The sequence below is a fragment of the Calliphora vicina genome, chromosome 4 (assembly GCF_958450345.1).
Source record: "Calliphora vicina chromosome 4, idCalVici1.1, whole genome shotgun sequence".
In the NCBI taxonomy this organism is placed as follows: Eukaryota; Metazoa; Arthropoda; class Insecta; order Diptera; family Calliphoridae; genus Calliphora; species Calliphora vicina.
This window is the reverse complement of record NC_088783.1, coordinates 14904493-14920372: the sequence shown is the minus strand read 5'-3', so window position 1 is coordinate 14920372 and position 15880 is coordinate 14904493. Positions and strand designations below refer to the sequence as shown.

General features: G+C 29.1%; 1 protein-coding gene across 1 annotated transcript; it reads right to left on the bottom strand.

Annotated features, from left to right (window-relative positions):
• Positions 1–287: 287 nt before the first annotated feature.
• LOC135958162 (transmembrane protein 120 homolog) lies at positions 288–12134 on the bottom strand. The gene is made up of 9 exons (XM_065509037.1): positions 11988–12134; positions 8740–8975; positions 8546–8664; positions 5783–5912; positions 5583–5722; positions 5285–5502; positions 4984–5210; positions 1937–2089; positions 288–1726 (listed from the first exon to the last, which is right to left on the bottom strand). The coding sequence occupies exons 2-9, from the start codon at positions 8806–8808 to the stop codon at positions 1616–1618; spliced, it is 1167 nt and encodes a 388-aa protein (XP_065365109.1). The 5' UTR covers positions 8809–8975; positions 11988–12134; the 3' UTR covers positions 288–1615.
• Positions 12135–15880: the final 3746 nt, after the last annotated feature.

Here is a 15880-nt window from a genome sequence, read left to right as displayed (position 1 = left end):
TTTTTCCAAAAAATGAAAAAAATGTTGTTTACCTAAAAATATTTAAAATTTTTGTATTGAAGTATAATTTGGTGAAGGGTATATAAGATTCGGCACCGCCGAATATAGCTCTCTTACTTGTTTATTCATTGTATTTCGAAATAATAACCGCCTTCAATATTTTGTAATCATTTTTGATAGAAATATAGCTTTGAGAACTATTCCTATTTATGATATAAAAGAAAATTAAACACAGAAAAGTAGTTTTAACAAATAGTATTAAAACTAAACAATTAAAAGCCTTTAGATTTGTTTTGTTAAAATTTAATTTTATTTTTTTTACACAATTACAAATTAAAGTTTACTTTTTTTAAATAAGAACATTTAACTTTAAAGTTTACAAATTTGTGTGTTAATTTCTTACGCAAATACCAAAATGTTAATTAAATTTAAATTTTTAATTACTCATATTTGAGTAATGATTTGGTTGGGAGTTTTTTTTTTTTGCTATATTAAAAATGTATTTTAATCATACTCAATTCATTTAATGACCTAAGCTAATTAGCTGGTTGTATTAGTTTAAGTTTAAATGCTATCATTTGAAATAATACAAACAAATAGAAATACAAATGTACTCATAATTACTCTAATGTGTAATTAATTGTGGTTTTGTTTGGTTTTCTTTTAGCTCTTAGAATACAAATACAAGAGAATGCAGGAAAATTATGTTATTTTTTTTTTTTTTTTAAAAGTCATTTAAATATTGTTCATTTTTGTTTGCCATTAGTTGGATTCTTGGAATGAATATTCCTGAGCCATCTTAACTGACTTAAAACAAATTATCTGGTATAAATAATAGTAAAAAGAAGAATTAGTATAACTTATGATTAAGAAAGGGAAAACTAAATAAAATAATAATAATAATAAATTAAACAAAGAGTAATTAACATTTAATTATAAAGATTTTTCTATAATTGCATGCAGCATTAACTATAATTCAGGAGTTTTGAAATTCAAAATTTTTATTTGAATTAGATGTTGTGAAAATTCAAAAATGTTGAGCAATATTAAAGAAAATAATGCAGTAAATAAAAGCTAAACTACAAATCAATTTAGAAGTTTTGAAAGGTTTAATTATTAAACTAAGTAAAATACCAAAATCATAAAAATATCATTGGCAAAGAGCTCTTAAAGTCTTAGACGGTATTTCCAATATTTATAAAGTTTAAGATTAAGTTTTTGACATTTTGAATGTTATAACCTGTATGTGTAAAACTTAAGCCTTACTATTTGTAAAGCTGTTAAAATCATCAAGTAATTTATTTGATAATTTTTCTTACAAAATTAATTGTTTTTTTCCCTTCGATTTTGATCATGCATATTTGTTTATAGATTCTACTATTTAATTTAGTATTTAAAGATTTTTTATTTAGCCATTTTGAATTGTTTGTTTTATTTTTCCATTTAATTTTTCGGTAGGTTAGTTTTTCTATTATAAATATTCTAAGTCTGCATGTTACTTTTAATAATTTATGTGTGTTTCATTTAGTTTAATGGAACTTAAGTTCTTGTTTCCTTTTATAGTTTTCTTAAATAGTTGTGTGTGTGTTTCATTCTTTTTTTTAGATTATTATCACTAGTTGCTTTTCTTGTCTTCTAGCGTTGATTCTAACGATGTGGTAGAATCGGCCATGGGTGATGTTGTGGTGCCTGGTTTAGAGGAGAGTTCAGATTCACTCATGCTATTCTGTAAATGAAAAAAAGTGTTAACAAAATTAATTTGAAAATAAAATAATTAAAGGGAATTTCTTATAATAGTACTGGAAATTGTTACAGTTTAGTCTTATTGATATTGTGCTGACATTTTCTAAATATATGAGTTGCATGGGTACAATTTAAGCGGAATTTTGAATTTGTTATTATGAATCATTTTCATTTGTTTTTTTTTTTAACTCACCTTCATTTGTTTGCGCAATTTCATTGATTTGCCCATACTGATAAGACGATAACGTTCCTTGGCGCGCTCACGTATCTTTTCGGGTACCACCAATAGGGTTGTACAGATATTGCCAATAAATAGCAAAAAGAATAAACCGCTCAAAGCAGAAACCTGAAAAAAACAAAGAAATAAATTTAATAATTTTGTTCTAAGTAATTTTTGTAAAATAAATATTCAAAAAAAAAAATATTTTTTTAACGATTTTCTTTTTATTTGTACATATTGTCTTTTTTTTTGCAATAATTTGCTATTTTTAATTAAGATTTTCGTTTTCTAAATTTTGCGATTTTTGTAAAATTAGTTATTTTTTATAAAAAAGTGATTTTTGTAAAATTAGTAACTTCTAGCTTCTTTTTTTTTTGAAGATAAAGCGATTTTAAAAAAATTTTTAATAAAAATTTTAGTTTTGTAAATTTAGTGATTTTTGATCGAATTGACGATTTTTGGCGAATTGGCGATTAATTCTGAAATTACAGATTTGTTTGGAAATTTTTTATTAGGTGTATGACTTTAAAACACCACCATAGTGGGGAGGGTATTATGCGTTTGTGTGTAACGCCTAAAAATATTAGTCTAACACCCACCTTAAAGTATACCGACCGACTTAGAATAACTTTCTGAGTCGATTAAGCGATGTCCGTCCGTCCGTCTGGTCGGCTGGCTGGCTGGCTGTCCATGTAAACCTTGTGCGCAGAGTACAGGTCGCAATTTTGAAGATATTTCGATCAAATTTGGTACATATTATTTTTTCGACCCAAGGACCAAGCCTATTGAAACTGGCTGAAATCGGTCCATTTTTTCACCTAGCCCCCATACAAATGTCCTCACGAAATTGGACTTAATCGGTCATAAATGTTTAATTTATATATGTATCTCCACAAATTTCGCTCCAAATAAGTTTTATATAAACAAAATTCATGTCACCAAATTTTGGTACGATCGGTCCATAATTAGTCATAGCTCCCATATAGACCCGCTTCCGAAAATCACTTTAACGTGCATAAATCGCTTAAAAATGTTGGTTGGTATACACACAAAATTCAACTTTAATATAGACATAAATCACACAACCTAATTTCATGTTGATCGGTCCATAATTGGTCATAGCCCCCATATAAGGCCCACTTCCGAAAATCACTCAAAAATATAAATTATTGAAATTTTAAAAGAAACATGTTTTTGCTTTTTTACTTTAGTGTAGGGTATTATATGGTCGGGCTTGACCGATCATACTTTCTTACTTGTTTTTTATAATAACGTAATGTTATCTGTCATTTATTCTCAGTTAGTTATTGAATATTATATTGTAATCAACAAAGTCTTTTCATTAAAAACTTATTACGGGAATACAAAATTAATATTTTCGAAAGATTTAGTGTGATTTTGACAAGGAAGACAAATATGTATCGCCCATTATACTCCATGAAGATTGTTGTCAAACACAACAAGAGCTTGCAAAATTATTGGGAGCAACTCAATCAACAATTTCAAACTGAAGCTGAAGACGAAATGAAGCTTGAACGATATAAAATAAAATCATTTTTAATCATTACTTGTGATGAAAAATGGATCCATTACGATAACCCGAAGCGTAAGAGAGTATGTGAAGTCGGGCCAAATAGCCAAATCGACACCAAAGCCAAATATCCATGGCGCTAAGGTAGTTCTTTATATTTGGTGGGAGGAAAAGAATCCTATATACTATGAGCTGCTGTAATCTGATCAGACCATCACAGGGAACCTGCACCGAACACAACTGATTTGTGTGAAGCGAGCATTTGCCCCAAAACGCCCAGGCATGACAACGCTAGGCCACATGTTCCAATACCTGTTAATAACTATAGTCTAGACCTTGCCCTGTCCGACTACTATTTGTTTCGATCGATGCAGAACGCTCTCTCTGGGATACGCTTCACTTCAGAACAGAGTATTCGAATTTATATTGATTCGTTCTTGGGATAAAAATATGTGTAGTTCTTTTAGCTCGAAATCCATATGTTGTCAGAAAGATGGGAAAATGTCATAACTAACCATAGCCAATACTTTGAATAAATTTATATTGTACAAATGTTTCAAAATAAAAGTAAAAAATTTTAAAAAATTACGCCTTTTTAAGTCAATAATTGGAGATTTTTTGGAAGTTTTTTTCTTATTTTTTTCATCATCGTTTTTTTATCGGAATTTTTATTTTATTTTAATAAAGCGATTTTTGGGTGAAATTTTAGCATTTTTATTTTAAATACTTTTCAAAACTTGAGTGAGAAATTAGCGATTTTCTTCTAATTTGGCTTTAGATTTTCGATTTTTTTCCTCACCTGTTGTTTTTTCTGAACCTAAAGATGTTTTATTTTAGAGATTTTGTTTGAATTTACCGCTTTTTTGGAAGTAACGCTATTGCTTAAAGAATTTTTGGATTTTATCAAAAATTTCAGAATTTTTCTCAAAATTTTTAAAATCTGCATATTTGTATGTAAATATCGTTGTTGTTGTCCCGCTGTTGTTGGAAGTTCTTCCCCGGGAAAAAAACTTCCGGTTGTTACAGCTGTTGCTGAGTTGACAATCATTGACCGATTGGGAATCGGGTCGTTCCGGAGCGTCAATCCAATTGTCGTGGGAACGGCGAAAATATCGTAAACAGTATTGGTTGATACCGAAAGGTATGCAATATTTAGCTGATTCGTTCCGGAGTTAACATGCAATTGTCGTGGGAACAAGTAATATTTTTAGAAAAAAGATTTTTCAAGAAAAATATGAATTAACTTGCTAGAAATTAATCGATTTTTTAAAATAATGTTTGATAAGAAGGCCATCTCAGCCATTTATGGAACGATTTTGCAGATTTTCAATAACAAAATTCTCTCAATACCAAAATTTGAAAACAAATAATAGTTATAAAAGTAATATTGGATTTACAGAAAGCTGATTTTAAACAGCAGATGGATATCGTTAATAACAAAGCATTATAATTGGGGTAAAAAGTATTAAAATTAAATTGAGAAACTTACATGCCAAGGTGCATCTGGTGGGCTGGTAGACAATTTATATAATGTCCAAGCATTATAGGCCTGGAAGGCATAACCCATGAACAAGAAGGGCAATAAGAAACTTAAACCTCGCCACATCCAAGAGTGGAAACCTTCAATGGTAATGTCCATATTGTGGCGTTCACCCAAAGCCTTTAAACGGTACAGCAAACCCTTTTGATAACCGAATTGTAGATATTGGACCATGCCTTGATTAATAAACAATAAAATAAATTAATATAAATATTAAATGAATTAAAAAGCAATATAATAGATAACTTACTTATATAGGCATTAAAGTACATAAATTGATTTCTAAACAGTTGCCAATGTTCACCCTGAGGCCATACCAGTAATACACCAGCGGCCACAGTCGATATAAAATGATGGGCCCGCCACCAGCCCTTGATACGAGAGCCATTTACTTTTAAAATCGATTCACGTATGGTTAGGGTACAATAGTACCAAACCAATAAGAAAATGTAGGATAATTCGAGGGCTCTTTAGAAAGAAATACAAAAAAAAAAAATATTTTACTTTTTATACAACATTTTAGTTATTAAGTTTATTATTTTGTTTACCTGTAATTAAATATCAAATTAACAAAGGCCATTAATAGACCTATGACATTGAGTATCAATTTGAATTTTTCATATTCATCTTTATAGCGCACTTTATCGTTTCTGTTTAGAATTGAAACATTAACATCACCCAAAATTATCTGTTATTTTAAAATATAAAATGTTAGTTAAGGAAATTTTGTTTTATTTGTTTAACTTACTCTTAGATAGCGACCTGATTTAGCTGGTAATGATTGCTCAATTTCATAGAGTTGAGCTTTGCGCTTAAGAGTATTTTTTTGCAATTCTCCAACTTTTTCTTTTTCTTCGGGTGATTGAATATTTTTAAATCTGTAAGATTAAGAAAAAAGTAAATTATTAGTTGGGTTTTAAATGTTAAAGGGCGTTTATATAATCAAAGGTTTATTAAACAAATCATTGTACGGAAATTTTGTTTTATAAACCTTTTTGTTTATAAATTTTAAAAATATATTGTGAATGTGGGGATAAATCTTTAGATTTTAAATGTTAAATTTATCTATATCTGTATAAATATAACTTCCTAGCTACTTTTATGAATGTTTGCTTCAAACAAAGCTTTTTAATGCTACAAAATTGTCTAATTTTTCAAACTTATAATATGGAAACAGATATTTCAATTTGGCTCAGGTAACAAAAGAATTCTCCGGCATGAACAGACCTATATACCAGTTAATACAATAATTTGGTGTTAAAAATATATACATTGTAAAAAACCATTTTCGATAAACAAAAATTATTGTGAAATTCTATTGAATTTTGTTAAAATTTCTGTTGAATTTTGCAAAAAATTCTAAATATCTCTATATTTCCGATTTATCTCTAAAATGATTAGCAATATAACAAGAAAACCATAACCATTTATTATAAATGCCATCATAATTTTGTGCTTATCAATTAAATAACAAAATGGACAAGTATAAACATTATTAGATTGTTGGGCACAGGTAAAGAAATAAATAAATACACATGCAAACATTAAAATGTTTTATTTTGGGGACATGGATACCTAACAACAAAAAAAGTACTCTTTATATTTATTTGTTAATAATTGTTAATGATTTTATAACATTTATTTTTATATGTTTTCCACATACAAAAATTCTTATCAAATTCGTAGAAAATTGAAAAAAATAACAAGAAATCCAAGGTACAAATTTCACAGAACGCAGAAATTGTTGAAATTGTTAATAGATATCGATAACCATAATAAAGAAAGGGCAAATTAGAAAGAAAAATTCCTTTAGTGCATAATAACAATGATAATTATAATCATTATTATCTTAGAAAGCGGTGCTTTTTCTTTTTAACATTATAATCAAATTATTGATGGATATAAACTTCATGAGTTGAAATAGCTTCATAAAATTTTTGAGGAAATTATGGTTAAACAATTTGTTTCCGTAATATTTGTTTTGGTTATTACAGGTCTGCTCAACAACTTCCGATTGTTACAGCTGTACGTTCTGGTACGTTCTGGAGTTAATATACAATTGCTTATTCATCTTGTCAAGATATTGGGGAGGACGTGATACCATTCGTTGTTAACGCTGCTATTAAGACATAAAATATTATTTACGGGTCATCCATTAGACTAGGTTCGCTTCTTGTCTTTATTGAATACCAGGTTGATAGCAGTGCCGAAGGCCTGTACGGTTACTAAGTGCTTAAATAAACTAACCGCTAAAAGCACTCATCAGCGTCAGGGTATGTTAGTTTCCTAGTCCACGCATGCCGTCACAGTGTTGTATGGGAACGAAATTGATGATAACAAGTTAATTCAGTAGGAGTAGATGGTACGGAAGTGAGTACTGATGAAGGAGTAGCTGGTTTGTAGCTGTAGCATTCAGGGACGTAGGGGAATCCGTGAGGGATGATGGTAAATTAGAGGGAGGTCTTGCCCTAACGGAGGTTCCTGCCAGGATAATGGATCATGAAGGGCAGCAGTTTTGATTGTGGACGGTGTTCTGGGATTGTCGAGAGACTCTATTGGTGGTCGCAGTTCGCCGCGGAGGAGTTGCCAAGTGCCCCACCACGTGATATATTGAATACTAGCCGAACGAAGGAAGAGATAACTAGGCGCGGAACCCGGAAATCTCTAGGTCGATAAGATGGAGAAAAGAAATGCGGTTTCATTTACCTCAAAGGAGAAGTATCTTCTCAAAAAACATTGGCAGTACGTCTATAAATTCGAAAGAATTTACGGTCCTGTAACTGCAGTTTTGGGTAGGTTTTTTTTTGGGGAGTATCATGCAGATGCTGACGACGAACAGGCAAGCACTCGTAAGGGTGTCGCTGAGGTGAAAATAAGGGCGGTGATGCTCCAACTTCTGAATCGCTCAGGGCTTCAGCACGAGCTTTAGAATGGTATCACCGTCATCTTCACAGGTAAAAAGGGTGAATAATGCAATGAATCTTCCGGCTAGTTACCTTAAGGTACTCCCTAAAGGGAACCTTAAAGGAAACAAAGCTGGCAGTGATCAACATTCCACGACTAAGGTACTGAAGATCCCGGAATCGGTGAAGACTGGTGGTTTAACACATGCTAGCGCTCTTAAAGGCTCCCAAAAGAGAGTAGAGGTGGATCTGAAGAAATCTTTGAACCATGATATTAACTCTCAGTCATCGATCGGAATGATCAGTACCAATCTATGGCAGTTGGTTGAAGGTAGGATTTTAGATGAGATTGCCGTTTATAGTGGCCATTCGGAGGATGTATCAAATGTACAGAATTGCATATAAACTTTTTAAAGAAACCTTTGTTTAGTTGGAAATGGTTTTATGGAATGAATTGCTAAAATTTTTAATTCTGAATTAAGATTTTTAAGATTTAAGCTTAAATTTAATTATAATTCGAAGCTTTGCTTCAGTTTCTAGCTTAAAATTAAATAAACAAACTAATAATTAAAACAAATATGAACAAAAAAACTCAAATAAAAACTTACTGCTTTAGCGATGCACTAATTTGATTCATGCGATAACGCTGATGTTTTATTTCATTGAAACATTTTTGTTGATGGGAATGTAATTGTTCCAGCAATTCAATATATTTACGATTGCAGTCCTATAAAAAAAACAAACAAAAAAAATTAGAAAACTAAAAAAAACAATTCAAGATTTCCATTATCACAAAACTTACCTCCAAATCTACAAATTCTTTATTCAATTCATCCCATTCATTGGTTAAAGTATCAATATTATTGGCCATTTTCGTATCTTGTGTTCCGAAAAATGATCACGCCAGATTAAACAAATAATGCCTTGAAACGGCCTTGTTCTTGTACGCTTTTCACTTTGACTTGTGTGTGATAAGCCAATTAATAATGTTTCTAGGTAGTTGCAGATTTTTGGTTTAAAGAGAGGGAGAGTGATCTTCTACAACAACAAAAAAAGTCAAGGTAAAATTGTCAATTATTTATGATGAGTTTTTTGTATAAACATTAAAAAATTTAATTTAAAAAATACATGTATTGGCTAGGGGAAAAGGTATATTCGTAAATTATAGCAAGGTTAAGTGGAGAAGCCCCACTGCTTTTTCCTGAAACTGTTATAAATTTCTACAAGCAATGCCTTAGTCTTCTTTATCTATTTTTCTTATTTCTATTGTGTTTTCTCTTACTTTTTATAATTTTCGAATAGAATCACAGTGAATCCTGGACGTACATAATTCAAATCAATTACACAAAACTCTTGAACTATTTATATTAATTTTTAGTGAAACTAATTGATACTTTTGCTCGTAATTTATATTTTCTTAAAGTCATTTCTTTAGGTAACCATTTTTTTATTAGCTACTTATAAGATTTTAGCATCACACTGCTTATTCATTAAAAATATTAAACCTTCCGTTTACCTACAAGGTCTTAATGTTAAACGTTTTATTGATGTTTCCAATTTATGCTAATTAAAACAAACATATAACTTTGACCTACTTGAGAGTAAATATTTAAAAGAAAGAAGCGACAAAAAGTTAGTCATTTTTAATATTTGCTGTTTAAAGCTATAAAAATTCAAATATAGTATGTTCCCACGACAATGTGATATTTGCTCCGGAATGCCCGGGCTCGGGTTCCAAATTTCCCGTACTTTTTTAATTTCCTTTGAAATATTAAAAAAAAGTTCACTCCCAGTTAGTTCTGGGATTTTTTACTACTAAATTAAGCCAAAAACCAATAATTTTTTTTTTTAAATAATCGTTTAACATTCAATACTTTATATCGTCACCTAGGAACTAGAAACAGTGGAACTTATTTTATGTAACTGTCATAGATTACAGAGTCTCTGGCAAAAATGCAGACTATTTTAGTTAACTGGACCCTAGGAATGCCAGTCTATAATTATTTCCTGTCCTTTTCGGACAGGGTATTTCACTTTATTTCTCTTTATACCATCTGACTTCTATCTTTACTTTTCTTTCCAATTTCATTTCTTCTCTTCACATCTAGTTCTATTTCTAAAGTGTATCAGAATAGATCCTATGGGTCTCCGAGTACACAGCCTACCCCTTCAAATATAGATATATTTGTCACCTAAAATGCAAAATAACTTAATAATTTCAATAAGGTGAGGAGGAAAAAAACCATTGAAATATAAAGTACCTGTGATATAATCTAAATTTTAATAATTAAGTAGAATGACAATCACATTTCCAAATTATAATTTAGCTTTTTTTCGTATTATTTTGTAAGTATTTTTGTTGTTACGTTGTTTTGCAGTTATGAATCAGTTAAATCTGAAAAACTGGTTAAGATTAACTTTTTCAAATCAGAATGTATTGGGTGTGTGACTTAAAAATACGGGATTTACAATAGATGGCGTATCTTTTGAACGCGGTTTTTGTTTTTAATAAATTGTATGTCGTTTTGAAGGGTACATATCTCTCATTTATTCTCACTTAGTTATTGAACATTATTTTGTAAACCACACAGTTTTATTTTGCTTCGAAATCCAACGAATAGTCATATGCGGGAAGTTTTTTAATGTGTAAGAGATGAGGCCAGCCAAAAACGTTTGAAGACCAAGAATTGGAGGAATTACTCCATGAAGATTATTGTCAAACTCAACAAGAGCTTGCAAAATCAAGCAGCAATTTCAAAATGTCTTCGAGTAGCAGGATTTATCCAAAATTGAAGATTTTTTATGTCTGAAATACAGCTTTAACGCAAAAAAAGAAAATCATTTTTGCACAGAATCATTATTTGCAATGAAAACGTAATCCATTACGATAACCCGAAGCGTAAGAGGTCGTACGTGAAGCCCGGCCTACCAGCCGAATCGACCTCAAAGCCAAATATATATGGCGCTAAGGTAGTGCTCCTTATTTGATGGGATCAAAAGGGTCCTATCTATGGCCAGACCATCACAGCGACCTGTACCGAACGCAACTGATTCATTTGAAGCGAGCATTGTCCGAAAAAATGCCCAGACTTAAAACTTAAATATTTCATCATGACAACGCTCGGCCACATTATGCAATACCTGTTAAAAAGTATTTAGAATGAAGTGGGTGGGAAGTCTTGCCTCTTCAGACCGTGCCCCGTCCCACTATTATTTGTTTACATCGATGCAGAACGCTTTCTCTCGGATGCTTCACTCTGGAACGGAGTATCCGATATTGGCTTGATTCGTTCTTGGCCTCAAAAGATGAACAATTCTTTTGGCTCGGAATCCATATCCCGCATATTTAAACTCAAAATATGTCTATCATTAGAAGTTTTAATGATAAGCATATTCTATTTTCTTTATAGTACCACAAGTGTGTTCACAATTTTTAGATTTAGATATACAAAAATGTAGGAAATGAATTTATGTTTATAGGATTTTAGTTAACAATTTAAACACAAATCGTAAGTTTAACTAATTACTGTATTTTTAATTACAAAACCAAATGATTGTAGATTATCGAATTAACTAGTTCCCCTTGCCAATAGCTATGACTATGTAGAGTGTTTATTTGGAGGGTCTTGAACTCATTGGCTGCCAAGTACGCAGTTAAAACAACAACAATAGCAAAATCCACAGCAGCACCAAAAAACAATTTAACTAAAACAATCTAGGTATGTAGCTATGATGAGATTTAACATGACAATACAAAATTTTGTGTGTTCGTTTTATTTTTACAGAAATTCCAGTTTAGTTGGCACTTTTGATAAACAATTTTATTACAAGATTGTTCATTAAATATTTAATGAGATAGTTGAGGTCCAAAATCTATTTTTATGATGAAATATTGAATAAGATGTTTTAGTGTTTTTTTTTTAATTTTTTATGATTTCAGCTACACGTGTTGTAGATTTGGTAAACAACAACAAATGTCATTAGATAGAATAGAATTCTATAAAGGAAATTTCAAGATTTTTCCTTAAAACCGATCACAGTTCAGCTCACCGTTTTTAACAAGAGATTTCAACAAAAACCGTGCGCGCCCGTTTACTTTTGCTTGGCACCTTGTATGCGCTACGAAAATAACTGTTTTCAACTAGTCGACTTCCATAGTGGGGAGCCAGCCAACAAGCCACTCACTCACCAACAAAACATAAATATGAAATTGAAAAATATCAAAACAATAACAACAAAATAAAAAAAATATTATTTGTAGTTATTATCCAGCTGAAGTCGGACTATGATTTGTATGTTTAGTTGTTGTTGTACAATTTGTACATTTAATAATTATTTAGTTGAAATGTCTTAATGTTTGCAAAAAAAAAACAACACAAAAATTATATTTTTTGTTTTTCTTTCTTATTCAGTTTTTCTATATATATTTTCTTGATTAGATTAGTTTTATACACTCTTTATATATATTTATATATATGCGTTGTTGTAGACCCGTGTAATGTTGTTGTTGTTGCTTTAGTTTTTCTCTAGTTGTGCTGTGCTCTTGAATCAAGAGGTAAAACAATAAAACCAACCACAAGCAAAAGCAACAAAATTATTTAGATTTTTTCTTTATTAAATTTTATTATGGAATAATAAGCAGCTGAAGCAAATATTAGCAGCAGCTCATAGCTTGATATGTATAAAAAAAGCTTAATACTCTTAATGCACGTTCCCGTCACACCACTTTTATTTATTTTTTGTTTTATTCGAACCAATTTATTATAAACGTCACGGCATTTTTCATTTATTATTTTTTGGTATCTGATGACGTTGTCTGGCCAGCGTTTACCTTCAACACCTTAAATTACCTTTTCTCTCAATTTAACAATATCTTTTTTAATATCTTATTGTTTTTATTTCATTGGTAATATTCTTTAAATATATTTTTTAATTCTATTTAATAGAATTGTGTGAATTTTTCACAAAAATTTCTTTCGTTTTCTTATAAAAATTCCTTTTGTTTTTTTTTGTATGCCGGTATGTTTGACGCTTGTCAAAAATGTTCACCATGCGACAGCTGTTTGTCAGTGTCATTTAGAGTGGTGAATAAATATAGTTGGGTTTACACAAGGTTAAACTATAGTTGTACTAAAATGAACAGGGTTGTAACGTGTGCACATAATTGTAACGGTAAAGAAATTTTGAAAAAAGTAGCAACTAGAAAAATTTATTCATTTCAGGGATTATTTTTATATTAAATTATGAAAAGATTTAATATGTCCCGACTAAGATTAGCAATCTAAAGAAGCAATAAATAAATAAGTAAGAGCTCTATATTCGGCTGTGCCGAATCCCTACACCAAACTAAGCTTTTTTTGAAAATTGTTTTTGAAAATTAAATTTTTTTTAAATTTGTATTTTTTTTTTAAATTGTTTTGTTTTAATTTTATTTTCCAAATTTTTTTTAAAAAAAATTTTAAATTTATTAGTGAAAAAAAATGTATGACAAAAAATTTTTTTTTTATAAAAAAATTCGGGTTAAAAAATATTTTTCCCGATTTTGACCCTTTAGCCTTATATACCTCGTTGCAATGGACATTGAAATATCTATCATTAGATATCCATATTGTCTTAGTAATCCAGATATAGTCCAGATATCAAAATTAAGCCAAAAATCGAGGTTGTCACGGTTTTTTCCTTATATCTCAGCCATTTGTGGGCCGATTTTATGAGTTTTAGTGTATTAAAAACTTAAAAAAGTATTCAAAATCAAAAAAAAAAAAAATTAAAACAAATATTTCAACTATTGTAGAAGACTATTTATATTTAGAAAATGTCACAAGTGATCTGGAAAGCCTGAAAACTTACTTTATATGTGTTCTACAAATACACCAAGTAAAAGATTATTTGCAATGTCTAGTTTTATAAAAACAAAAAAAAAATCGATATACTCCAAAGCATTTAAACTGTGTTTTACTTATTCCTAAGGTCTTCAAATTTACTGACGTTAACGATCTTCGGGTCAAATTTGATCCAAATAGAAAATAGATTTTTGTTTTTAAAAAACCTAACGTAGTTGTTGACATTTGAAATTAAATTAAAGTCATTAAAAAAGGAGTAGAAATACTACTTTTTTTTAAAAAAGAGTAGAAATACTACTTTTATTAAAAAAGGAGTAGAAACACTACTTTTTTTAAAAAAGGAGTAGAAATACTACTTTTTTTGAAAAAGGAGTAGAAATACTACTTTTTTTGAAAAAGGAGTAAAAATACTACTTTTTTTTAAAAAGGTGTAAAAATACTACTTTTTTTTAAAAAGGAGTAGAAATACTACTTTTTTTTAAAAAGGAGTAGAAATACTACTTTTTTTGAAAAAGTAGTAGAAATACTACTTTTTTTTAAAAAAGGAGTAGAAATACTACTTTTTTTTAAAAAAGGAGTAGAAATACTACTTTTTTTTAAAAAAAGGAGAAGAAATACAACTTTTTTTAAAAAAAGGAGTGGAAATACTACTTCTTTTTTAAAAAAAAGGAGAAGAAATACTACTTTTTTAAAAAAAGGAGAAGAAATACTACTTTTTTAAAAAAAGAAGTAGAAATACTACTTTTTTTTAAAAAAAGGAGTAGAAATACTACTTTTTTTAAAAGAGGTTATTATAAAAAAACCGAAACCAGTTTATATTAAATTAAAATTTTTCGAAGAAACCGAAAACCGGTTAAAAAATGGCTAATGGCACATTCAGACTTCACCGAAATTAATTAATTTCGGCCCGAAATTATAACCGAAATTTAAACCGTTTATACTGGTGTTTTTGACACTTTAATTAATTTCACTCTTTAGTAACAAGTTTGTTAAATAAATAACTCAAAAAGTTGTTTTAATTATTAATTTAGCTTGAAATTTAACGATTTTTTTTTTGGTATGGAAATTTTGCTTTAAAACATTATTTAAATTTATTTTTTCTATGAATATGGGTGTTAGTATTTATCAGATACTTTACTTTATTTGACCTTTTTAATACACTATAAAATAATAATTATTTGAGCTTAAGGTCTTTTTATAAAAATGTTTTTTTTTTTATAAAAAAATTCGTTACACCAATATGTAGCCAAAATAACAAATATCATATAACAAATATGAATAGTGAAGGTCAAAGTTCAAATTTTGCAAAATTTTAAATTTTAAATATTATATTGTTACGTTTTAACCTTTTCAAAACGTTTGGTTTATTTCCTTTAAATAAACCGGATACTTTTGATTGCAAATAAAAGCCGTTTAGTAGTTTAAAAATTGTAACAACTCTTTATTTATTCAAATTTAAATTTATTTAAATCATGAACAATCTGTTATTTTGAATGTTGCTACTCATAATTTGACTAATAATTAAATACAAAAATAACTATTTTTAAAAAGAGTTATTTTTCAACATTTAATTTTATTTTTTTTGGAAAATATTGCTATTTTGACCTAAAACTCGAAAATGTGCAACCACTTAACATACATTATGTACAGATTTTACCAAAAATTTTCAGCATTTGAAATTTAGATGATAAAGAACTTGGGAGCATAGCAAATTTGAATTTGTATTAAGTAAATTTTCCTGTTTTAAATATACATGTTTCTGTTTTAAAATAGTTTTGATAGACGTAACCTAATGTATTGGCAATAAAATTAATTAGTCCAAATGGCCGAATTTTTTTTGATGTGGCTGAAAAATTTTAGTTGCTAGTATTGAAAAAATTTATGGTTATAATCGTAAAATTCGATGGCGGAACAAATCACAACGAATCTGTTTTATATGTGCTGAAATAATATAAAATTTACGAAATTTCCCGACTAATATTTGCTCTGACAAAAGTCGAACTACATTTCGTTATACCAAAAAATCGATTAAGTGAAAAAATTACTTTTTTTTTATTTTTAATTTTCAAAAAGTAAAAATTTTCACAAATGCATTTTTCT

Coding starts and splice junctions, on each gene's coding strand:
- LOC135958162 (XM_065509037.1), bottom strand. CDS start 8,808: ATGGCCAATAATATTGATACTTTAACCAATGAATGGGATGAATTGAAT. Junction 8,665..8,739: donor AAGAATTTGTAGATTTGGAG/GTAAGTTTTGTG, acceptor TTTTTTTTATAG/GACTGCAATCGTAAATATAT. Junction 2,090..4,983: donor CACCAGATGCACCTTGGCAT/GTAAGTTTCTCA, acceptor TGTTTTTTTCAG/GTTTCTGCTTTGAGCGGTTT.